At 44.9% G+C, this 25,627-nt stretch overlaps 1 protein-coding gene across 3 annotated transcripts in view; it reads left to right on the plus strand.

Annotated features, from left to right (window-relative positions):
* The window catches only part of HSPH1 (heat shock protein family H (Hsp110) member 1), a gene marked incomplete at its 5' end in the record, with an annotated part of 43,324 nt that overhangs the window by 10,304 nt on the left and 7,393 nt on the right, over positions 1–25,627 (plus strand). The window contains 12 exons of one of the 3 annotated variants that reach the window (XM_081197907.1): positions 4,465–4,768; positions 11,392–11,449; positions 13,119–13,259; positions 14,477–14,599; positions 16,144–16,243; positions 17,040–17,173; positions 18,927–19,171; positions 20,070–20,298; positions 21,390–21,496; positions 22,546–22,679; positions 23,630–23,835; positions 25,387–25,518. In XM_081197907.1, coding sequence (XP_081054033.1) covers positions 4,662–4,768; positions 11,392–11,449; positions 13,119–13,259; positions 14,477–14,599; positions 16,144–16,243; positions 17,040–17,173; positions 18,927–19,171; positions 20,070–20,298; positions 21,390–21,496; positions 22,546–22,679; positions 23,630–23,835; positions 25,387–25,518 — 1,716 coding nt within the window. Of the gene's footprint in view, positions 1–4,464; positions 4,769–11,391; positions 11,450–13,118; positions 13,260–14,476; positions 14,600–16,143; positions 16,244–17,039; positions 17,174–18,926; positions 19,172–20,069; positions 20,299–21,389; positions 21,497–22,545; positions 22,680–23,629; positions 23,836–25,386; positions 25,519–25,627 lie in introns of those variants that run through there. The other 2 variants (XM_081197905.1, XM_081197906.1) reach the window with 2 other exon arrangements.

The following is a 25,627-nucleotide window of genomic DNA, read 5'->3' on the forward strand; positions in this document are numbered from 1 at the left end:
CCTGTTTGCACTGCATTCAACTTAAGAAAATAGAATAGTGAGTGAATGCAGATACTATTTCCAGGACCACAAAAGGACAAAAGTGAAATGAAAGATTACCAAGGATATTAGTGTGGACCTAGGATGGATCTAGACACGAAGAAGCGTTTCAGTTAAATTCGTTGCAAACTTTGTATGAGAAATTAGGTTTGCAAAAACAGAACTCCACAGTGTAATCTGGTGTCACAGTGTTAGAATGCAAAAACAACACACATAAAGTGCATTTTCTTTGCCAGTGTAGCTGAGTCTATAGCAATTTCAAGAGCAGGAAACACATGCATATGAGAAAAGCAAAAAGAGTAGCGTACCAAGACTGAGGACAAGAGTGAAGTGCAATGCTATAAGAATTCTGGCATGGATGCGACCTAAAAACTTTCCAAAGAACGCATGTGTGTGTGTGATCATCATCACCACCACCATCATCATCATCAAGCAGTAAGCATTCTCCAAAGGCCCTTCTGTAGGCTCCTCTGACAAATGAGATACAGTAGGTGGCCCCTGCGGTGAGCCTTTTCAATGGTGGCACTTCTACTGTGGAAGATCCTCACTAAAGAGGGCACTTACTTTGTAGTTTATTTATTGCTCTGTGAATGTCATTTTATTTCCCCAGGATTTTCAGTTTTAAAAATACATATTAGTGCTGTTTAGACATTTATCGGTACTGTCTGTTTTATTCTCGTGTTTTAACTACTTCAATATGGTGTATTTGTATATTTCATGGGTTTTGTTTTCAATTTTTTAATTTTACACAGTCCAGAGTGTACTGTTAATGAGTGAAATAAAAAATGTAGTGAATAAATAAATAAATAGAAGAATGTGATCTTAAAAGAACAAAAAAAAATGGATACTACTGTATGTCAGCATTACTGTCTCTCTGCCATTGGATAAACTGCTTAGCGGGGTCAAAAAATAAAAGGGTGCATTACTCATGTTTCCTTATAGCCATATCCAGTATTTCTATCCCAGATGTTGGTGTGCTTGATATGGCTAGCAATAAAACAAAGGCACTCTGCACATGCTCAAAGTCATTATCATTCCTTTCTCCAGGACTGCAAACAAATTCTACAGCTGAGCTCTAAAGAAGGATTACTGCCCATCCAAGCAACGGAATATGATTTCCTAGAAATCATAATAGGGACAAGCTTGTTCTGCCTATAAAAGTGAAGAACACCAGTGTTTTCCATGTGGTTAGAGCTCCCCCTAGTATTCTGATTATGTTTAAAAGAGTTTTCCCCTGATTTGATGCTGTTATACCAACAACCTTTGTTTTCCCCCCCAAACAAAAATAATGAAATAGTAACATAGTAAAATAAATATCAAAATAGAGCCCTTCTAAACATTCATTAAGGTTTTTTTTCAGATAGTCACCAACACTCAGTCATTCCAACTTTCAATCACTAATGTTTGCATTTTGCAAAGAAATTTTTCTGAAATAATGTTCTGTTGTTTTTATCTAGTATTTTTCAGAAAAAGCACATTTGAAATTGTAACACATACTACGTGTTGTCCTACTAATTGAAGTGGTCTAAAAATGTTCTCTTCCATGTAAAAAAAAGAAGCGAACAAGTTTACAAAATGTCAACCTAATTAAGAAACCACTTAAGTAAGAGACTCCAGTTGGACTGGAGTCAAAACATATTTTGTGAAAGTATATTACTGAAATCAATAAGCTGAGTGTGAAATAGCATAATAGTTTTATAGTCAAATAAGTTATGTTTTGTAAAGTCTCCTTACACACAGTCAGATACACTCACATCCCATTTATAATTTGGATGAGGATATGTGGTTTCAATGTATAAATAAGCAGTGTGGTGCAGCAGATAAAGTGATGGATTTGGTACCAGGGAGACTTGGGTTCAAAGACTCTAGCAATTGAGTGGCTTGGGGCTAATTTTCAGCCAAATCTACCTGACCAGGTTGTTGAGATGAGCTTCATGAGCTGCTGTGAAGGCCAGAATCATTTTGGCAAGCTGCCTGAAGGAACCTGGGAGAGAGGCACAGAGATGTATGGGAATCCTGTGTTGGCCTGCTCTGAAAGACTGGCTCCTCCTGAGATGCAAATGCTGTGAAGTGTCTCCCCATTGAAATCTTCTAGTGTAAATATGTGTAGATAAATCTCATTTCAAAGACACTGCTGCACCTCATTTTTCCCAAAGGAACACAGACTCTGGTTGAGTGCCAAGACTCCTTGGACTCACTTGCACCGCTTGGCAGAGATTAGGGTGGCCAGTAAGAATAGTACGTTTGTAAAGTTTCAAGAAAGTCTAACTCCTGTGCTCCTATGACTTGTCAGTATTATCAGTAGGGATAATGTGTCTAGAGGAATCAGTGGATTACTAAAGAGGCAGAGTAGGCCCTGGCCTACGGGGCCCACATATTTTAGGGGGCCTGCAGGGCAAGACAGCCAGATTTGCAGTAACATTGGTAAGGAGCTGCTGCTCTTCTACACACCATAACTTGAATAGACTGAGCGAAATAAAAATAATAATCCTTCCAGTAGCACCTTAGAGACCAACTAAGTTTGTTATTGGTATGAGCTTTCGTGTGCATGCAATACTTATTCGGATAAGTGTGTATCTGAAGAAGTGTGCATGCACACGAAAGCTCATACCAATAACAAACTTAGTTGGTCTCTAAGGTGCTACTGGAAGGTTTTTGGGTTTTTTTGTTTCGACTACAGCAGACCAACACAGCTACCTACCTGTAACTTGAATAGACTGAGCTTTGTAACTACTGTATGTTATAAGACGTGTACCATTAAGAACCTGAGCTTGCTTTTTTCCTCTTCCCTCCCATTCCTTTTTCTTGTGCCGTATCTTTTTTAGACTGTGAGCATCTTACACTGATTTTTGTAAGCCACTCTGATGTTAAAGACACATAAAATGTAATACTTGTATGCATCGAGGTTAAAGCTTATGTAAAGCTTTGCATTTGCAAAGCAGAGATGTTTACATTAAGCCAGAGGTTTCACTCTGGGTGAAAGTAGAAAGCTGGTGTTTTTCCATTTCAGAGGGTTAAGCTACCCGATGATGACTCATTGGTGGAAATTGCAGATCTCTCACAGGAGAGAAACTTAAGAAGTCAGTGACAGCTACCAGTAGCAGCAGTCAAAGCTAATCTCCGTAATGAACAAGCTTAGGATCTCTGTGACCAGAAAGGAAAATTTACTGAACTGCATAAAGGACTGAATGGCGTTGCCTACTACTTGAAAGCAATGCTACTTTGTTTCCGTATAATGTTTATGTTCTGTATAATGTTTAATTTTTTTGTAACTAGGATTTAAGACTGTATTGTGGTAAAGCTTTGAAATTTACTACGTATTAGGGTGGAAAGCTCATTTATTTCTACACAACGTCCAGATAACTCAAGGCCTGCCTCTCCATATATGAACTGACCCAGATCTTGCTGTCATCAAATGAGGCCCTTCTTCAAGTGCCCTCTGCAGGAGAGGTCTGGCAGGTGCAACACAAGAACGAGCCTTTTCTGCAGTGGCTCCCCATTTGTGGAATGCTCTTCCCAGGAAAGGTTCACCTGGCACCTTCACTATACATCTGTAAGCGCAAGGTGAAAACGTTCCTCATTAGCCAGGCCTTGGGCTGACCAACATCCAATATATTTTAAATGTGTTTGTGGGAGGGCGAGAGGGTACAGGGATACCTACCAACTCTAAAATCCCACGAATCTAGGAAATAATTGCCATTGAATTCAGCGGGCTGTACCTTGCGGGTAAATATAATAGCACTGCTCTGCATAATGACAATTTTTTAATAGTTTTATAGCTGTCAACCTTCCCTTTTTTTGCGGGAAATCCCCTTATTCCAGCGCTGCTTCCCGCTGCTATCCCGGATTGTTAGATATCCCGTAGACTGTCCCCTGGACAGGTAAGGCTGCTGATCCCTTATTTTCAAATCTGAAAGTTGACAGCTATGTTCGGGAGTGGCGATAGCGGAGTTTCAGAGGGTGAAAAAACTGTCATCATGACAACCCGATGAATTAAACAAGCCCGTAGGTTACAAATGACGCAGAACTAGAACTGTCACTCTTTTAGCAAACACGCATCGCTTTCCCGCTTAAAGAGCCCACTCTATATAGCACACCCGCCAAGAAAAGCCGAGAGCGCCTTTTAACAACAACTCCGGATCATTCCACTTCCCGTCCCATTTCACGGCGCAAGGAAAGCGCCACCCACGGCCCGGCCGCGCATGCCTTCACGCGAACTTCCCCGGTCCACGCCTCTTACCTGCGTCAGTCTGGAACGTTCGCGAGCTGCCGGGCGGAGGCAGGCCGCGCGGCGTCCGCCGTCGCCCGGGCAACGGCGGACGTCACCGGGTTCCCGGCCTCTGCATTGGCTGGGAGGGCTCGAGCTCGCCGGAGAAAGGCGGAAGCGGAAGCCGCACGTGGAGCCGGCTAAGGAGCTTGTCGCAGTTTCTGGAAACTTCTGCCCATTGTCACATTTCAGCCTCCTCGCCGGAGGCAGAGATTTTCGCGCGCAGGCAGGCAGGAAGGCAGGCAGGGCGCGGCTTTTGCTGCGGCGGCGGCTGGGCGAGGGTTGCACCTGCAGCGGGGGAGAGCCGAGCGGATCCACACCTTCCCCAGCAGCGTCCGGCGCAGGGAGCCCCGCCATGGCCGTGGTGGGCTTTGACTTGGGCTCGCAGAGCTGCTACGTGGCGGTGGCCAGAGCCGGGGGTATAGAGACCGTGGCCAACGAGTTCAGTGACCGGTGCACCCCGTGAGTAACAGATCCGGAGGGTGGGGTGGGGGGGTGTCGCAGGCAGGCGAGATCTCCCTGTCAAAGGGCCCGGGGCAGAAAGAGGGTCGCCCTCCCTGCCATGAAGGGAGAGAAGATTGCGGGCTTTACAAATGCAGGCGTGCGATGCACCTGTGTCAAACTGAAGGCGACAATGCCTGCATCTGATGGAAGTGGTGCTCTGCATCTTTGATCTCACGCAAACCCCGTTGAGTGTATATAGGGCTTACTCGGGAGTAAGTAGCGATCAGGTAACAGCCTTCTTTAATAATTAATAATAGGCTTGGTGGTTACCCACGCACGATGAAGCCAGACATCCGCTGGCCTTTTTTTTTTACATCCCCAATTCTAACCACGGAGACATCAGTGGCATTTACTTGCAAGTAAGCACGTTTCCTTGTAAATGAGTCCCGTTGAGTTTAGCGGAGGTTGCTCTCAAGTAGCTGTGCCCAGGGCTGCGGCTCTTTCTTAGAAGCGGATCCAGCTGTGTTGAATTAAATGGGGGGGGGGCGCCTAGGAGGGATATTTAATTCTTTCCAAGATATGTGAGCTGCCTAGAACGTGGCAAACGGTTCTTATTTCACACGCGTGTGTATATATCCCACCCGGGAAGCTCAGTTTTGTTGCATTCCTCTCACCCTTGCCGCTTGCTTCCAACATCTCATGCATGGAAATTTAAGAGTGCATCATAGAAGCAAATGAACTCTCTCACGCTTCCCTTAGCCTATGGTGGGCGTGTATATAGGGAGAAGATGTTGAGTATTGCCTTTTTCTTGGATTCTTGATTGAAGAGGGAGGGGCAGAGATGATGCTGCAGTGCCTCTTCACAATCTGTGTCCCCTTCACTCCCTATCCCCAAGCAGTTTCCACCTACTTAGTGCTTAGGTGCTAAGGAAGTGGGAGAGGGAGAGTGATGATGCAGTTGGAAAGAAGAGCTTGCTGGATCCTGTGCAGCTATGGGGAGATGGACTAATACTCAGGAAGCTTAGACCAGGATCTAGAAGCTTCTGCAGTTTTCTCTCCTCCGGATAGAGACAGAGGATGCAAGCAAGTGAATAAACTGTATTTTCTGCCTATCTCAATAGGGTGGAGCATCAACCCAGAATGGGCCTTTGAGATAAAGGTTAGACTGGTAAACTCTAGAAAGTTGAGATGCCATAGGGATGGGAGACCATGGACAAGCGCCCATTTCCACACCCAAAGCTGCCTAAGTGAAAGCTTATGCATTGTTAATCTTTTAATGCCATAAAAACACTGTTTTCTTGCATTCATCAAAATGATTTCATTTAACCTCCCGTTTGCTAGTAAAATGGAATTACTGTTTTGCGAAATGATGCATGTCTAAAAAGTGTGTCACCAACATGAAAAGTTTGGAAAGCTCTGTTTTAAAGCCATTTTTGCACCACAGCCTTTCCCCAGATGTTCAGGATTCCATTATAGGGGGTATGCAATTGTTCATAAAAGCTATTTGTAAATAAGCAACATTTTAATCCCTAGAATGTATTGTATCTGAGTGGAATACAGTGGTACCTCAGGTTAAGTACTTAATTCGTTCCGGAGGTCCATTCTTAACCTGAAGCACCACTTTAGCTAATGGGGCCTCTCGCTGCTGCCACACCACCAGAGCACAATTTCTGTTCTCATCCTGAAGCAAAGTTCTTAACCTGAGGTACTATTTCTGTGTTAGCGGAATTTGTAACCTGAAGCGTATGTAACCTGAGGTACCACTGTATGTCCTGCCTTCTGTGTTGGAAGCAATATGTCTCTGAACATCAGGTGAGGAGAGCACTGTTGCACTCCGATGTCGATCTTGCATGTGGAGTTCCTAACAAGCATTTAGCTGATCACTGTGAACAGAGAACAGAAAAGTGAACGAGAATGACCTTTGGCCTGATCCAGCAGAGTATATTCCACAATTTGTGTAGAACTTGGCGTTTTCCCCAACTCCTCTTCTTCCCCTCCCTGTTTGCTTCTGAGAGCAAATTCCATAGTTTAACCATACATCACGTGAAGAAGTACTTTCTTTTGTCTGTCCTGAATCATCCAACATCGAGCTTCATTGGATGTCCACAAGTTCTAGTGCTCAGGACCATAATACCTCAAGGACCACCTCTTCCCATCTAAACCAAGCTGCACCCTGCATTCATCATTTGAGGCCCTTCTTTGTGTGCCTCTTGTTGGGGTCCAGAGGGTGGCAACACAAGAACTGCCTTTTCTTCAGTGGCTTCCGGCTTGTGTTTTTATACTGTAAATCACCCTGTAATCCTTGAAATGAAGTGTAGAATTTATAAAGTATAGAATACCATAAAATGGTATAGAATTGTAATAAACAATAATTATAATAAATGAGACAGGGAGAAAAACTTTGCTCTATCCACTTTCTCAATGCTATGAATCATTTTATACGCTCCTATCATTTGGTCTTTTGTTTGTCTGTTATCTAAAGGCCCGAATGCTGCAATCTTTCTGCATAGATAAGTTGCTTCATCCCTTTGATCATTGTGGTTGCCCTTTTCAGAAACCTTTCCACCTCTGCAATAACCTTTTTGCAGCGAGGCTAGCAGAAATGCACACAGTTTTCACAGATGCCACACACTGGGTCAACATCTTCATTGAGCTATGTGGTATGATCCAAAGGTCTCATTCCTGGTCATTCACTGTCCGTTCAGACCACACAAGCATACTGTATGTAAAAAAATTAAAATTGGGCCCAACATGCATCACTTTGCACTTGTTTATACAAGCTATACAGCAGGCATAGGTAAACTCCGGCCCTCCAGATGTTTGGGACTACAATTCCCATCATCCCTGACCCCTGTTAGCTAGGGGTCCTGTTAGCTAGGGGTCATGGGAATTGTAGTCCCAAACTTATGGAGGGCCGGAGTTTGCCTGTGCCTGCTATACAGCGACATACCTTTGAGACAGAGGCTCAATTCTAATGCCTTTGTTGACTTGGCACAAGCCCCAGACCCCCTGTCTTGTGTTTATCAGAGCAATGGAGTATCTGATGTATTGGGCTGTATTTTTAATACTTTGTCCCCGTTATTTATTTTCATAGAAAATAACTCAGTTGCGCAGTTCAAGCATAAAACTATCGTTTATTGGACTGACCAGAAGTGATGTAGGAAGTGTTCTTTCCTTGTCAGTATACCAGTATAGAGGGAGCTCTTAACGCATAATTCCCTCAATTTGGGTGATGTGGAAAGCAGTCATGTAAGAAACCTTCATCTAAGCCAGGTGCTCAAGGGAAGAAGGGGCGAGGATGGAAAGGTCATTCCCAATCTGATAGATCTTTGTTTATCAGACTAGGATCACTTGTGTATGAATTGTACAACTATGACAGGGGTAATTTTTAAAGACGTTGCAAGTGTAATTACTTTCTTTAGACCAGACCCCCTCAAAGGGTCAACTATACCCCCAGATTCCCAGCTTTCATTTTAAAAAAGCAGTAGCAAGTTTCCAGCATTTTTAGAACCCGAGGTGTGAGGCAAAAATGTACAGACACCATTCTTCTAAGTTTTGTGCAAAAGTAGCCTGCTTTGCCATTTCAGGGTTTTGTTTTGCTTCCCTCCCTCCTGAAAAAATCCTGTGGATACCCACATATGTGTGTGAGAGAGGAAGAAGTATGTATTTGCTGCCTCCGAGAGGGAGAGAGGTAGCTGTGTAAGAGAGAGAGAGAGAGAGCAGAGGGAGGTTTGTATGAATGTGTGATATGAGTGGTCTTTGGGGGAAATTGAGAGCTGAATATGCAAAGTGTGTGATGTGGGCACCTTGTATATTTTTCTTGGTACTATGAAATCCTTCCTCTTGTTATTTTACAGCAATGGCATCATTGTGTGTCCGGGTGGAGTGGGGAGTAGAATTCAATATTGTATGATTTCTACACTAAGGACCAGCAGGACATAGCTGACTAGTTTTCCCTGGGTTGAGGAAGAAGCAATGACTAATTTAGTGTTCTGCCATCCCCCATAACAGCCATTTTGTGAGTGGTGCCCGCCCCACTTTCTAAAAATTCAGAATGTGTCTGTTGGTTCAAAAAGGATGGTGAACTCTGCTTTGTAGTTTTACAAAAATAACTTTACAATATATCTTTTTTTTAAAAAAAACTTTTTAAAAAAACAATCCTGAAGTCATCACATGGTTTCTTTCCCCAACCCTGTTTTGCTGGTTAGCTCAGTTGGTTAGAGCAGGGGTCAGCAACCTAAGGCCCATGGGCCACAAGCGGCTCCCATGTGCCACGCTAAACCAGTTCAGAGCAGAGCGGGGACCACCTTCTGCGACACTGGCGGGCTTCCCATTGGCTGCAGGAAGCTCCTGCAGCCAATGGGAAGCTACGTGCGCCTCTTCCATGCCGGAAATAGCGTTAGTGCGTGCACGAGCACACACTCCAGCCCACCACAGCGTCTGCAGGACCGTGACCCGGCCCAAACCACAAAAACTTTGCTGACCCCTGGGTTAGAACATGGTGCTGATAACGATCAGAAGGACTTGGGCCCCCCATCGGAGCGACGCCGGCTTGAACTCTCTCTTCAAAGTTCTTTTCAACTTTCCCTTACGGTACTTGTTGACTATCGGTCTCGTGCCGGTATTTAGCCTTAGATGGAGTTTACCACCCGCTTTGGGCTGCATTCCCAAGCAACCCAACTCCGAGAAGACCCGGTCCCTGCGCGCCGGGGGCCTCTACCGGCCTCACACCGTCCACGGGCTGTGCCTCGATCAGAAGGACTGTCCGTTATATAATGATGCAAGAAAAAGATTTTTGGTACCTATAATGACAGGGTCCCCTGGCCAGAACCCCCTTGATATGATGTTATATCTCCTTGCAGACACAGATAAGTATGTGACCTGGCGGGTAGCACTTTTTGCAACTGCTGCTAGGAAAATTAGAGCAAATTATATAGCCAAGGTAGCCATTAACTGTAAAGGAGATGAATTTATTTGATCCTATCTATCTACCTCAGGCTATGCTCTATCTTTGTCACCAAACTCTTGAGTATAAACTGCACACTGTATTAATTGATATTGTTTTTAACATTAGTGACCATGTGATGATTTTAGCTTATGAATTTTATTCTTTAATGTTTTTATTTGTACATCGGGGTACTTTTATAGCTTTGTTTAGAGTACGTAATGTTTTAATAATATAAATGTTTTAAGTCTTTTTTTACCAATTCAGTATATTATCTTTTAATTGTCAAATAATTCTGTGTACATTGCGGCAGCCTTTGGCTATGTGCAATAAAACTGACTGAGACTGAGACCATCGGTGGTGCTGATAACACCAAAGTCATGGGTTTGAAACCCGTGTGGGTGCATATTCCTACATTTCAGGCGGTTCAAGTAGATGACCCATGGGCATGGAAACTCAAAGCAAGTTCCGCTGCCCATTATGGAGGGAATGAATTGCACCCAGGGCTGCTGTTTCCATAATACCTGTTACCGTCCTTTGCCTTGCAGAGAGCTCCACTGCCCTGAGTTTTGTTTCCACTCTGATTAAATTACCGGTTTTGTACAGCTCTTCCTTTCATAACAAGCTGGGGGGTGGCTGAGGGATTTCCTTCAAGCAGTCTTGACCCCCTGACCAATTGACCTGTGATTCAAGATGAAATGTGGAAAATTCCAGCCTTTGCATATTTTAAATTATCAGCACTGTCAGCTCTTAACTGTGCCATATGGTGCAGTTCTATTGGGACTTAGGTCATTTCAACACAATTACCTGCAGCAGCAAATATGTAAATCTTTGTAGAAATGAAGTATTCCTGTAGTTTTGGGCAGAAGTTATGTTTTTAGTATCTTCACAGTGCTGACACAGGCAGTCACTATTAGGTAGGCATGAACTGATGCTGTTGTAATGCACTGCTTTAAAAATGCTGTTTCCTGGCCACATCCACACCATCCATTTAAAGCACTGCTACGCAGGTGGCGCTGTGGGTTAAACCACAGAGCCTAGGACTTGCCGATCAGAAGGTTGGCGGTTCGAATTCCCGTGACGGGGTGAGCTCCCGTTGCTTGGTCCCTGCTCCTGCCAACCTAGCAGTTCGAAAGCACACCAAGTGCAAATAGATAAATAGGTACCGCTCCGGTGGGAAGGTAAACGGCGTTTCCGTGACCTGCTCTGGTTTGCCAGAAGCGGCTTAGTCATGCTGGCCACATGACCCAGAAGCTGTACTCCGGCTCCCTCGGCCAATAAAGCGAGATGAGTGCCGCAACCCCAGAGTCAGTCACGACTGGACTTTAATGGTCAGGGGTTCTTTACCTTTACTATACCACTTTAGCGGTTATAATAATATAATAATAATTTATTATTTGTACCCCACCCATCTGGCTGGGTTTCCCCAGCCACTCTGGCCGGCTCCTAACAGAGTCACTGGGAGATGCCTCACAGGGGTACAATTCCCAGCACCCTCCACAAACTACAGTACCCATGTTTCTTTGGGGGAAGCAATGACTGCCAGAGAGCGCTTTAAATGTAAGGTGCAGAAGGAAATGTTTACAAGTGCATGTTTTTAGATTCATCGAATGATATCAGAGAAGCCCACCAGCCTCTCAACCAATGGCAATTTACTGTGTATATTATAATCACTGGTGGATTACTTTCTTTTCAGATCGGTGGTGTCGTTTGGGTCCAAGAACAGGGCAATTGGAGTGTCTGCTAAGAACCAAGTGAGTCATTTTCTGAATAACAGCAAGGGAAATTACACTGGGAAATTAGTAAAGTGGCTGTTTTGAAAATAAGACACTGGGAATAGAAAAAATAAATAAATTACCCATGCTGCTTCTCAGAATGTAGGTTGCTGAAATTATACTAATACCTGCTGCTAGACCTGTCAGATGGGGAGAGGACTATTACACTCATGCTCTGCTTAGAGATTTCCAAAGGCATCGGGTTGGCCACTGTGAAAACAGGAAGCTAGGCTAGATGCTGGACTTTTTCCTAATCCAGTAGATCTTTTCTCGTGTTCCTATACTGGGCAGAGAGCAAATGCTGAGTGTAGCCCTTCACGTAGCTGTTTTCTACACTGCTTGGGCTTTCCAGTGACCCAGAAACTCATCAGACGGGCCAGTGGCCTGTCCCCCTTTGGCTGCTGCTTTTTAAAGTACCAGGTAAACAGATATATTATTCATCTGTCTATCAAAGCCAAATCTGAATTGTAGATGGAGGCCACTCACCTATCAATCATCAAACATCATGACCTGCAGGGATTGGGGTCGGAGGCAGTGGCAGCGGAAGGGGTGTGTGTCATCGTGGTGTAGTGGTTAAGAGCGGTGGACTCGTAATCTGGTGAACTGGGTTCGAGTCCCCGCTCCTCCACATGCAGCTGCTGGGTGACCTTGGGCCAGTTACACTTCTTTGAAGTCTCTCAGCCCCACTCACCTCACAGAGTGTTTGTTGTGGGGGAGGAAGGGAAAGGAGACTGTTAGCCGCTTTGAGACTCCTTAAGGGGAGTGAAAGGCGGGATATCAAGTCCAAACTTCTCCTTTTCTTCTTCTTCATCATCATCATCATCACTGAGGGGTGTGTGTGACAAAATGACAAAAATATGAGTTTTTAAAAATAGGCTCACGAAAACTTTTAGTTCAGTCAACAAACGTAATGAAATGCGGCTGGCACTGGGCGCCACACCGCAGGGGCCGGCACTTACCTGGGAGTGACGTGGTGGCTTGGGCGCTTGCAGGCTCCGCGCTGCCTGAAATGGCAGCGTGGGGCTTGCGTCTGCCCACCGCCTCTCCCTCAGCTGCCCTACAGCTGAGGTGGCGGAGAGGCTCCACGCAGCGTGCCCTGCCCCTATGGGTAGCTCACCCTGCCCCTGGCTGCAGGACGCGCGCACTGCACTGGGCACCCGAGCGGCTAGCTATGCCGCTGCTCGGGGGGTCTGCTTCACCAGAATGTTCCTCACAAGGAAGCACACTGGTGGATCAAAACCCAGCAAGACTGAGCCCGACTGCCAGGATCAAACATGGTGTTGGGTCAGTTGATTGACAGGTGGGGTTGGTCAGGGAAAATATCTTTAGTTTTATGCTAGTTTTACTGCCTTTTTAATGTTGCAAGATGCTTTGAGTTACTTAAAAAAAATACTAATGAGTTAAATAAATTTTTGTGTCCCTCCCACCTGTAAAAGTTGGCTCGCAAGAAGGAGCCAGTTAGAAAAGGTTGCCCACCCCAGCTTTAACTAGTAATGATAAATGAAACTTGAAGCAATAAACAGAACGTGAAACATGCCTATACTTGAAATATGCCTTTGCTGACAATAGATCTCAGTTTGCTTCTGGCATCTTCTTTGACAAGATGGCCAGTCATCAGGGTTTTCTCTCCCCCCCCCTCCATTTGTAGTTAATTACCCATGCAAAGAACACGGTGTTTAACTTCAAGAGATTCCACGGCCGTACATTTAACGATCCTTTTATCCAGAAGGAGAAAGAGCACTTGAGTTACTCTGTTGTTCCAATGAAAAATGGAAATGTTGGAATAAAGGTAAGACGAATTCATCGCTTCTATGATTTTACATTTTTTTTTTGTCAATCTCCTTTCATAGTATAAATGGGAGTGCATCACACTATGCCAACCTTGACTGCAGCTCATGGTTTGTCTGGAGCAAGACAAACCATGACCTTTGGTTTGATGGTAATGTTGAGTCAGGGGTAGAGAATTTCTGGCCTGCTCACCTCATTAGGTCTTCTAGGCGTCTCCATTTGGCCCCGCCATGTCTGCCCATCTTATACTTGATGTCACGAGGGAGGTAAAGGGGTTTGTAGGCACCACTAGTCAGCTGTAATGTGTTATCTGAATCGGATAAACTGTGGTTAAGCTTTAATGTGCGTTTTGTTTGGAACAAACCAACCTCAGATCATAATTATGAAGCTGGCTTATTTCAGCAAAACATTGTTAAGGTTTACCACTGTTAGGGTTTGGATGAAATACTAAGCTGTGCTTAAAGGTAAAGGGACCCCTGACCATTAGGTCCAGTCGTGGCCAACTCTGGGGTTGCGGTGCTCATCTTGCTTTATTGGCCGAGGGAGCCGGTGTACAGCTTCCGGGTCATGTGGCCAGCATGACTAAGCCACTTCTGGTGTACCAGAGCAGCGCACGGAAACGCCGTTTACCTTCCCACTGGAGCGGTACCTATTTATCTACTTGCACTTTGACGTGCTTTCAAACTGCTAGGTTGGCAGGAGCAGGGACCGAGCAACAGGAGCTCACCCCGTTGCGGGGATTCAAACCACCGACCTTCCGATGAGCAAGTCCTAGGCTCTGTGGTTTAACCCACAGCGCCACTCGCGTCCCTTAAGCTGTGCTTAATTGAAAGCAAAAGCTTCTCATGGCCATACTGGAGGGGAGCAAGGCTCCCTGCTACTCATGTCATGATTAACCACAGTTTATCTTAAACCTGAATGTGGTTGTTGTGGCTTTTCCCCCGCCCCTCATACTTCAGCCTTTTCCTCAGATCTTGGGCTCCTGTCAGTTTTCTCACATTCTCAGGGTGTGTGTGTGGCTCATTTACACAGACTGGCTGATGCTCATCCACAGCTAGCTGTGACTTTCAGATGTGCAATAGGAAATGTTTTTGGAAATCATTGTTTTGTAGAACGAATTTTTGGTGATTAGAATCTAAGAATAATAGTGGACTGACCTGGCTCCGGCCCAGCTGGAATTGCTGCAATAGTTGCTTTACTCTTTTTCCGTTTCTTCAGGTTATGTACATGGACGAGGAGCATTTATTTAGTGTGGAGCAGATAACAGCTATGCTACTGACGAAACTGAAGGAGACGGCAGAGAATAACCTCAAAAAGCCTGTCTCCGATTGCGTTATTTCAGTAAGTAGCTCCATTTAACCTTGGGTTTGTATTTGTCTCCTCTTGTGCTGACCCTGTAGGCCCTGTTGTGCAGGTGTCTAAGCAACTTTGAATATTGAATATAACTGGACCCGGCAGGTGATGTGGGGGTATCTGATGCTGCAGCATCAGTGAAGCTAAGCAGGCGGAGGACAAAACAGAAACCTTGATGGGAATACTCTGGGACACCCACGTAAACGTGGAGACATTGTTAAGATGTGAAAAGAAAACATTGCATTTGGTTACTTATAGATCTATAAGAGTAATACGTCATTTTGAGCGTCTGCGCAAGCAGCGAAACCCGGAAGTAACCCATTCCATTACTTCCGGATCGCTGCAGAATGCAACCTGAAAACGCTCAACCTGAAGCATATTTAACCCGAGGTATGACTGTATATGAGTGTAATTGAAATAGACAACAGATAATGACAAGTACTAATAGCACATATATCATGTATTAGTGCAAAGTGGTGTGAAATACTGTGGGCAGTATCCAACATTCCTTTCCTGCCAATGTAAGAGACTTCCACTGGTGGAATGAAACTTCCCCTCCTCTCCTCTTCCCTGCACCCCCCCTTGCACCCTCAAAATCAGCTATATTGGAGTAGGAGGAGCTTCTGAAGCAGTTTGGGGACAGGCCTGGAGGAGAAGAGAAGGGGAGAGTTCCATTGTACAAGGTGAGTTCTGCTTGTGGAGCATTGGATACAGCCAAGACATAAAGAAATCATACAGTAAACATATACACAATGATTATGAATTCCTAAGTTAATATAAGGCTTTTAATTAATTATACATTCACATGGATAGTTGCCAAAAAAATGGAATTAATTCTACAGCATAAACCACCAACGTGTGTTTTAAAATTGGGTGGCTTATGTTGAAGACTTAAAGGGAACTGATTTTTTCCACCTTTCCATGAATTTATAATTTTGCAAACGTATTATGTAAGTATATTATATTGCATGTTGCTACAGTGTGCCATTCCTTTTAAAATAACTGCAGAAGTGTGAGAATATGCATTTTAAAACATTTATATCCCGTCCTGTTGTCTGCTAACTTTTATTTGCTTGATATTTATGTACTTAAGCATAGGTTGGGTGAAGTGTTTTTTTGTTTTTGTTTTGTTTAGTAATATTGAATTTATTCTGTGTTTGCTAAATTGTTGACTTTCATTATTTTGAATTTACTGACATGTTTTGTATCTTGTATATTTGTGTTTCCAGTGTTCTCTATTTTGATGTTTTGAATGTGTGCTGTAAGCCACTATGGGCACAGCTCGTTGAGGAAAAGTCACATCTTACTAAAATCAATCAGTCTTCTCAGCATGTTACTCAATGCAATGTCCTTGCTGAAATCAGCCATCAGGATTGCACTGGGGCAGTGAATGAGAGGCCAACTTAGTAGCCAGGGCTGAAACACTGTGCCTTTAAATTACTGCAAAGGAAGCCCAGAGAGATTGTATTTTAAAAACAAATTAGCAGGACTTTTGGTAACCCTCCATACCTCTATGTGATCGCTTTCCTTAGGTTCCAACTTTCTTCACTGATCCTGAAAGGAGGTCTCTGCTGGATGCTGCTCAGGTTGTGGGCTTGAATTGTCTCAGGCTCATGAATGATATGACAGCAGGTGGGCCAATGAAATTTACTTCCTGTTTACATAGAGCAAAGTGTCTCCCCTCATGATTATAGCCACGCCTACCATCGATGCAGTGGGACGCGGGTGGCACTGTGGGTAAAACCTCAGTGCCTAGGACTTGCCGATCGTATGGTTGGCGGTTTGAATCCCCGCGGCAGGGTTAGCTCCCGTCTTTCGGTCCCAGCTCCTGCCCACCTAGCAGTTCGAAAGCACCCTTAAGTGCAAGTAGATAAATAGGTACCGCTTTATAGCGGGAAGGTAAACGGCATTTCCGTGTGCTGCGCTGGTGCCGGCTCACCAGAGCAGCTTCGTCACGCTGGCCACGTGACCTGGAAGTGTCTCCGGACAGCGCTGGCCCCCGGCCTCTTAAGTGAGATGGGCGCACAACCCTAGAGTCGGACACGACTGGCCCGTACGGGCAGGGGTACCTTTACCTTTACCTACCGTCGATGCAAAAGCATATTGTGAAAATGTGCTGTCCAGGCATGTAAGTTTTCCCAGCAGATAGATGCGTAAGCTCAGAAAACTGCTTCTGGAGTTCATAAGGGCACTAGGTGTCAGCTTGTTAACCTTTTTATCAAGGCCGCGTGGTTGGGGATGGTGAAGGGAAAAGGCAGACTGGAACTATTCTCCATCTTTTCTGCTACATTTCTGAGCAAGCGAACTTTGCTGTCTCAAGTGTATACCAGGGCTGAGTGCAGTTCCACCTCCCCAGCTGGAAGTGCCATTGACTTTCTAGCTATCTTAAGCGGCTTTGACTTAACATCAATGGTTTGTCTTTTCCCAGTGGCCCTGAACTACGGGATTTACAAGCAGGACCTTCCAGCTCCAGAAGAGAAACCACGATTGGTGGTGTTCATAGATATGGGCTACTCGGCATTTCAAGTCTCCGCCTGCGCTTTTAACAAGGGCAAAGTGAAGGTAGGCAGAGCCCGAGGGGCCGATATGAGCAGACCTGTTGGCAAACTCATTTCCGGGAATGTGGATGCAGAATGCAAAAACTGGAAAGGGGAGGAGAAAAGCTCTGTGCAGAGTGTTGCAAACAGGACAGAAAGCAAGCAGCATGTGGTCAACTGGGTCCAGAGGTCTGAGTGGTTCAGCTAGGAGTGGCGTGTCAGGCGGGACAGAGCTGCAGCAGGAGCGTCCTGGCTGCAGTGCTGCTGCTACTTCCCACGAAGGGGAGTGGGAGGTGACAAGTGAGGTCAGGGCTGCATCTGTATCCGTTTAATATGAACAATGGGATAAATAACACAATGCTTAGTTTCATGTCTTGAGCAGCACACCCCCCATATCTGGATGTTCTGAGATAAGAGACCAGGTGCACTGGGTTACCATAGCAACAGAGGTCAGGTGTGTGACTGCTGAGTCATTCGCCCTCCCGTTGGCTCAGGGATGTAGAGACAGGTATAATAGTCTCTGGGGCATTGCCTTCATTGGGTCCAATTACATCTCCTGGTGCTGTCCTGTTCTGACTCTGAATCTGTGAGAGTCAGGAAAAGGCTGTGGGTTTTGCACAGCAGCGTTGGCTAGCATGGCAATTGTGTCAGCAGATCTCTCTGTAGATATGTATACAGTAGTACCTCAGGTTACATACGCTTCAGGTTACAGACTCCGCTAACCCAGAAATAGTGCTTCAGGTTAAGAACTTTGCTTCAGGGTGAGAACAGAAATCGCTTGGCGGCGGCAGGAGGCCCCATTAGCTAAAGTGGTGCTTCAGGTTAAGAACAGTCTCAGGTTAAGAACGGGCCTCCGGAACAAATTAAGTACTTAACCCGAGGTACCACTGTATTTAATTCAGAAACCAGAAGAACTGTATATAGTAGATAGCCGTGTTTAGCTTTGTCTTGCTCCTGAAGACAGTGATCACTTTGTTGCTTTGCACTGTGTGGGAGAGGAGTTTTCCCCTCAACTAGGGACTCTGGAAGAAGCTGTCTGCTGGGAGAAGGAAAACCCAGAAGACTCTACTGAGGCTCTGCATACTCGGACGATACATCACACGGGTTGCGGTGTGGTGAACTACCAACTGGCTTGCACAAGTCGCTAACTGTGGGCATGTTGACGGGAGTGCCAGATGGGCTCTGTTGGTGTACCTGCACAACTCCAACCTCCCTCTCTCCCAGGGAATGGCAGTGGCATCACTGATGGGCTGTTTATTGCTACAGCTCCACCCCATCTGGTGATCTACTCCTGTCCTTTCCATTCATTCTTCTGCTGAGTTACCTGTCCCAGTGTTCAGCATGATGTGGCCAGTGAGCACACTCGACTCCCATTGGACAGTCCTGGGGTCCCCTGCGCCTCTTTGCTTTAGTTTTGCTTCTGTAAATTTTGTGGGTCTTTTGTGTATCTGTACTGTGGTATCGTTTCGGCCACATGAGCAACTGCTCTCACACCGGAACTTCGGAAATAGACGGAATGACGGAATCTTACCCATGAATTATGCCTGCTTGATTTGAGTATGTTCTCCCAAGCCGGCCCTAAACTGGTATAGCCTGTGTTGATTTAGCATGCACTGGGAGCTCTGTGTATGTTTGTACGTGGATGTCAATGTTATGATTAAACAACGCTGGTTGGTAGCGCCGTTTGCTTAGCCTTCTTATCAATAGTCATTTCATTCCAGGTTTGAATGACGGTGCTATGTAGGGCAGCTAACATTGCCTTCTTTTCTTCCAACCAGGTGCTTGGCACAGCTTTTGATCCTTTTCTGGGCGGAAAAAGCTTTGATGAAAAACTAGTGGATCACTTCTGTGCTGAAATAAAAGCCAAGTACAAACTGGACCCCAAATCTAAAGTACGGGCCCTTCTTCGTTTATACCAGGAGTGTGAGAAGCTGAAAAAACTAATGAGCTCAAACAGCACAGATATCCCACTTAATATTGAATGCTTTATGAATGATATAGACGTGTCTGGAAAGATGAATAGGTGAGAGATCCCTCTGATGCGGTTCAATTGTACTGGAAAGAATAGATTGCATGGAAACCTTTGAACAAAAAGACAAACAAGAAAAGGTTTATACTTCATAGGAAGCACGTCAGATATAGCTCTACGTTACTGTTCTGTCACCACAAGGATTTCTGCTTGCCCTGTGGGGCGTTCTTCCCCTCTGCTCCCCCTGCACACCCCCTAAATCTGTTCTAGGGGTTTCCCCAATCCTCTGGAGCAGATTTGGGGAAGGTGCAGAGTGCACACAGTGGCAGGAAGAGGAGAGGAAATTGTGCAGGCGGAAGTCTTCGCACTTACAGGATGCGGTAGCTGAAGGCCATCCTTTGTAAAATGTGTGAAGTAGCCCTTTCTAGGCATGCCCAGGAGCTACTAATGGAGGCACCAGTGAACTGTCCTTATCCTTGTCTTGACTGGGCACAGGAATGTCGTACCCAGTGAGGTGGAGTGCAGTGCTAGCTTCCTGGCAATGGTTTTGCTTACCGAGGAGGAGAGACGTTTGTGGGGGTGCTAGCGCTCTGGATCAACTTCACTGCGCAACTCCAGCCTCCTTGCCCCACCCTTCCTCCTGCTAAGTGGAAGTAACTGCCATTAAGTCTAAACTTAACAGTAGCACCCCTGTCTTTCTCCCCTTTCAAGTGAAAGCTCTGAAGACTTTGTCTGCAGCCACAATATGTGAATGTGCGTTTGCCATCAAACACCTGCTTTGGAGGAGCTCCTTCGCTTCCATTTTGTCCCTAGTTTACGGGTCCGGACGAAAGGCTTTCTCTCGCTTTTGAACCGACCAAGGCGATCAGGGTTGAGCAATCGCCATAGACCGCCTTGCTTGAACTCCAAGGAAGCCTCAGCCCCGGTTTCTCTTTGTGTTTTGCCTGCCTAGATCCCAGTTTGAAGAAATGTGTGCTGACCTCTTGCAAAAAATAGAGCTTCCCCTTCGTTCCTTGATGGACCAGACTCAGCTCAAAGTGGAGGATGTGCACGCTGTGGAAATTGTCGGCGGAGCCACACGCATGCCAGCTGTCAAAGAGAAGATTGGGAAGTTCTTTGGCATGGACGTGAGCACCACACTGAACGCCGACGAAGCTGTCGCAAGAGGCTGTGCCTTGCAGGTGTGTGGGCAACACCCCCCCTTCCGGGAGATGGGTCTCTTGGCTTCAGCTGGTCCACACTTGGGGGTGCCTTTGGAAGGGAGCATTTCTGCTGGAGAAGTGGCGGGTGGTGGGGCTTTAACCCATCCAGCATCAATCTGCTCTAAATCTCCCCCACCCTGCCGACAGCTTTCCCTCCACAAGTTAAAAACAAGTACTTATTAATTACATGTATGCTTCCAAAACAAGTCTTGATATCATGTTGAATCTGTCTGGATGTATGTACCTGGCAACTGATTTTAGTGTTGTCTGGTTTTGTTTGAATGATGTAATTCTGTTTCTTTTAATGGTCACCCACTTTCTCACTTGTAAACGGGCACGCATCTCAAGTGATATGAGTTTCCCAGGGAAAAAAAATCCCTATGCAAATTAGCCTAATTGGGAAACTTGTCACTCCTATCTTTAGTAAATGAAACTTCAAATGTTTGACGGTTCCAAGCTTGCATTACATGGCATTTGTGGTTGGCATCCATTTATTGTTGTGCTTGAGCTTGCAAAAGGAAAAATTTTATGCGGAAAAACTAAAAAAGTCCTGGGAAATTTTTTCCCCATCCTACCTCACTGGTTATCCTCAAGTTGTATGGCAAATCTGTAGCTTCTGAGTTAACGTACTACCTCATGAGTATATTTATTGTTTACTTTATGCTATTTATAGACCGCTTTTCAGGCAGACCTCAGAGAGTAATTTTCATGAGATTGACACAAAAATAAACATTACTTTTTATTTCTGGGGGGGGAAAGTTCAAATAAAGTGAAACAGGTGACTTGTTTGTGTAGAAGATGCTGTTTCTGTCCTCAAGATAAGCTGGTCCTTTTTTGTTGTTGCATAATAACTTAATTCCAGGTAACATGGCTCACTAGGATTGCATCATAAATTGGTTTTGCCGTTATAACTTCTGCATACGAAGATGCTTCCTTGTCTCTGATGTTTAGTCACTTCTCTTTGGCTAAACCAGTAGCCCATCCCATTGTTTCTTCCTCACATCTTTCTCTTAGCCAATGGATAGACTTTAACAGGGGGGGTTTTCTAATTCCATCTTTTTATCTCTTAGTGTGCAATTCTGTCTCCAGCTTTTAAAGTTCGAGAATTCTCCATCACTGAATCCGTTCCATTCCCAATATCACTGCTGTGGAGCACAGAGTCTGAAGATACTGATGGGTAAGAAACCACCCACCCCCCACCCCCAGAAAATCCTCTTCTTGCACAACTGACCTCCTAATGTTAACGTGAAACTCAGGTTGGGGCTAGCCAGCTGCACAATTGGGGCCTGTGTACCTTGGATTTTACAGATAAGACCTCATTGTATGTTGTATTCCACATGGGTACAGCTGGTGATGTAGAAGGCAGGCAGCTCTGTTGGGATTTGGGAAGCGCTGTACCTCATTGATAGAGCACCTGCGTTTTGTTCAGAAGATCTCCTGTTCAGGCTTCAGGTAGGGCTGGGAGAGATACTGTCTGAAACTCTGGAGAGCTGCTGCCGGTCAGTAGACAGGATTGAGTTAGATGGACCAGTGGTCTGACTCTGTATAAGGCTGCGTCCTATGTTCCTGGATAGGAAGATATACTTTAGATGATATTGGTGAGAGAGGTAATCTGGCCCAATCAAGTCCTGAAATAAATAGCTCCTAGATTTTAAAGTCTTACCTACGGGACTGCCTCTCCTGATATGTCCCACGGAGGACCTTACGGTCTTCAAACAAAAACATCTTGGAAGTCCCAGGCCACAGAGAGGTTAGGCTGGCCTCAACCAGAGCCAGGGCTTTTTTGGCTGTGGCTCCAGTCTGGTGGAACGCTCTGTCACAAGAGACTAGGGCCCTGCGGGACTTGACATCTTTCTGCAGGGCCAGCAAGACAGAGCTGTTCCACCAGGCCTTTGGCCAAGGCACAATCTGCCCCCCTCCTTTGGTAATCCTCATAGAACTCTAGCCAAATGGTTGCCATTAATTTGATTCTGATTTGATTTTAGAATGTATTTCAATTAATTGATTGTGATTTTATGTTACTTTTACTGTTGTTAGCCGCTCTGAGCCCAGCTTTGGCTGGGGAGGGTGGGATATAAATAAAATATTACTATTATTATTATTACTAAGTGCAATACACATTTTACAGCAGGTCAGATGTGATGGGCCAATTGCAATCTACTGTAAGGTTGGCTTCAAAATAATACGGATGTCTAACTTGTTCTCCCTCTCTTTTGTTTTGACTAGAATTCATGAAGTGTTCAGCAGGCATCATGCAGCCCCTTTTTCCAAAGTCTTGACTTTTTACAGAAAAGGCCCATTTGAACTCCAAGCTTTCTATTCTGATCCCGGTGGCACCCCCTACCCTGAGAAAATGATTGGTAAGTGAATGTTCCCTTCTCAGACAATATACCGGTTGCTGGAAAACACAGAAGGAGAGAGGGCTCTTGTGGTCAAATCCTGCATCTGGTTGGTCACTCTGAGGACAGGATGCTGGACTGGCCTGATCCACCAAGTTCTTAAGATTTCAATCCTTGGCAGTGTTTAGCCGTATAAAATTGGCATTGCTAGTCTGATAATGGCCTGGTACGCACATAATGTTAAACTCTGGTTAACATAACTCTAATTTCATTCCTCCCTTGCTGTGTTATGATAGAAAGACAAAATCAGAGCCTCACTTGGCATTACTTGCAGTTTCCCGCCAAACCAACCAGGACTGGAAACCAAGATTTGTTCTTGGCTTATTGTTCATCATTTGTTTGGCTGAAACAAACCACCAGCCCTGGTTTGCATGTAGCGCCAAGCATTGCCCTGGTTTGTTTGCTCCTTAGCATGGCAACAGCAGGAGTGGGAAATGAGTGAAGTGAGAGCTTTTCAGCAACATTTGCCAACATGCTGGTTTACATTAAACCGTTTTTAACTATGGTTTAATGCTTTGCACAAACCAGGGCATTGGCAGATTTGTATCTCTGGCTGTGTGGTATACTGCAGAAATGTTGCACAAAGTTCCTTTTTTTTAAAAAAAAAAAGTAGCACTGGGGTTTTGTGTACACCCCCAGTATTTTTTTTAACATTGCAGTGCCGACTGGTTGTGTCAATGTTGTTGAAACAATAACAATAATTGCAATGGAGTTTCATGCCCATTCATTCCATTGGATCTAGTAACGTTGGCTTCAACTCTTAAGCATTAAAAGTCCTAGACAGTTTGAAAATTTTCCATCCTTTTTTAGTCTTGCATCTCTCAATAGTTGAGGGCCTTTTAGAAATAGATGGTTTGGGGGATAATTTACGACTCCCGTGCTTAACTTTGGGACCACTCTCTTGTTTAAAGGCAAATACGTTATCCAGAATATCGCAGCCCAGAATGATGGGGAGAAAACTAAAGTCAAGGTCAAAGTTCGCATCAATCCTCATGGCATATTTAGTGTCTCTACTGCGTCTATGGTGGAGCAGATGAAAGAGGAAGAGAATGAAAATCACAGTGTTGAGGCTGTAGTAGATGCTCAGAATCAAAAACCTTCAGAGGAGGACATTAATGTAAGTTGGTTTCTTCACCTGGAATACATGGCCATCCTTCAGTGGTAGGGCACATTTCTTTCCATGTTGAAGGGCTGGGGTTCAGTCCCTGACACCCCCAATTAAATAGCTCAGATAGCTGTTCCCTTTGTGTGACCCTGGAGAACCATTGCCAGTCAGAACAGATGATGTATAAGGCAGATTCCTATGTATGTCTGCTTGGAATACTTTAAAATTACTTAAGAGGGAGGAAGCTTTTTTATTGTTCTATTTTCTTTTTCTATAAAATGGGAAGGGAGGTAATTCTACAGCCTTATGGGGAGAATTAGGCTGTGTAAACACTGTACCTTTAAAACGCACACACCCAAACACACCGAGAATTCTGGGCACCGTAGTTTAAGGGTTCCTTGGAATTTTAACTCTGTGAGGAGTGAATTAAGGGAAAGAATGTCGTTCAAAGGTATAATGTGTATGCAGCCATAGAAATGGCGTGGAATGCCTTCCATCAGCTTCGGCTGGTGGCCCAGCCGTGCCCCTGTCTAAACAGGGATAGCCTAACTACTGTTGCCTACGCTCTAGTAACCTCTAGGTTAGATTACTGCAATGTGTTATATGTAGGGCTGCCTTTGAAGATGGTTCAGAAACTTCAGCCTGTGCGGAACTTGGCAGCCAGGTTACTCACGGGGGACAAGATGGTTTGAGCCTAGTACACCAATCCTGGCCCAACAGCACCAGCTGCCAGTTAGTTTCGGGCCCAATTCAAAGCGCTGCTTTTGACCTAGAAAGCCTTAAATGACTCAGAACCACAATATCTCAAGAGCCACCTCTCCCCGTATGACACTGCGATCATCACCTGAGGCCCCTCTTTGTGTGCTGCCTCCTGAAGAGATCCAGAAGACAGCAACACAAGAATGGGCCTTTTCCGTGATGAGTCCCCAATTGTCGAACGCTCTTCCCAGGAAGGCTCCCCTGGCAGCTTCATTACTTACCTTTCGGCTCCAGGGAAAAATGTTTCTCTACAACCAGGCCTTTGGGCTGATGAACATTCTATGGCCTTTTAAATACGTTTGTGGGAAGGGAGTGTTATTGGATTTTGTTTTATTGTGTATTGAATTATGAATTATTTTGAATTATGTTGTGAACTGCCCTGTGATCTTTGGGTGAAGGGCGATATACAAATTCAATAACTAATATATTCACATTAATAATTATTATAAATTGTGATATAGTACACAATTCACCTATCAGAGTAGATCATCTCTTTGGAGTTGTTCCAATAATTGGGATGGCTACTTGGATTTGAATTTCCATCAGCCTCAGTCAGGAATGCTGGGCATTTTAGTGTAGCAACATCTGGACGACTGCAAATGATTTCTCTCTGGCAAAATGCTTATTTGTGATGCACTCACAAGTGGCAAATTGACTTTTTATAATAAGAATATGTTTTGGAAAGCTTCTTGCGGTATCTTGTTTACAGCCTGTGTGTTATCGAGCATTAAATTTGTTGTAGATTCTTACTGAATCCATGTCCATGTCCTGTTCACATCATTTGTGCCTGGGCTCCCATTTCAGAACTTTATCCAGCAGGGCAATCATGAGGCTGGAGCTCAGCCCCAGGTACAAACAGATGGTCTGCAGACGTCACAGTCTCCCCCTTCTCCTGAGACTCCCTCTGAAGAAAACAAAATCCCAGATGCCAGAAAAGTGAGTGACCCTTTAATGCCTTCCGCCGAAGGAAAAGTAGAAATTCAATTAACTTGGTATAAAAGTAATCTCCCATCAAAAGACTCTAAGCAACCTGGCGCTCCTGGCA

The sequence above is a fragment of the Podarcis bocagei genome, assembly GCF_964188305.1.
Source record: "Podarcis bocagei genome assembly, chromosome: 6".
Taxonomy (NCBI): domain Eukaryota; kingdom Metazoa; phylum Chordata; class Lepidosauria; order Squamata; family Lacertidae; genus Podarcis; species Podarcis bocagei.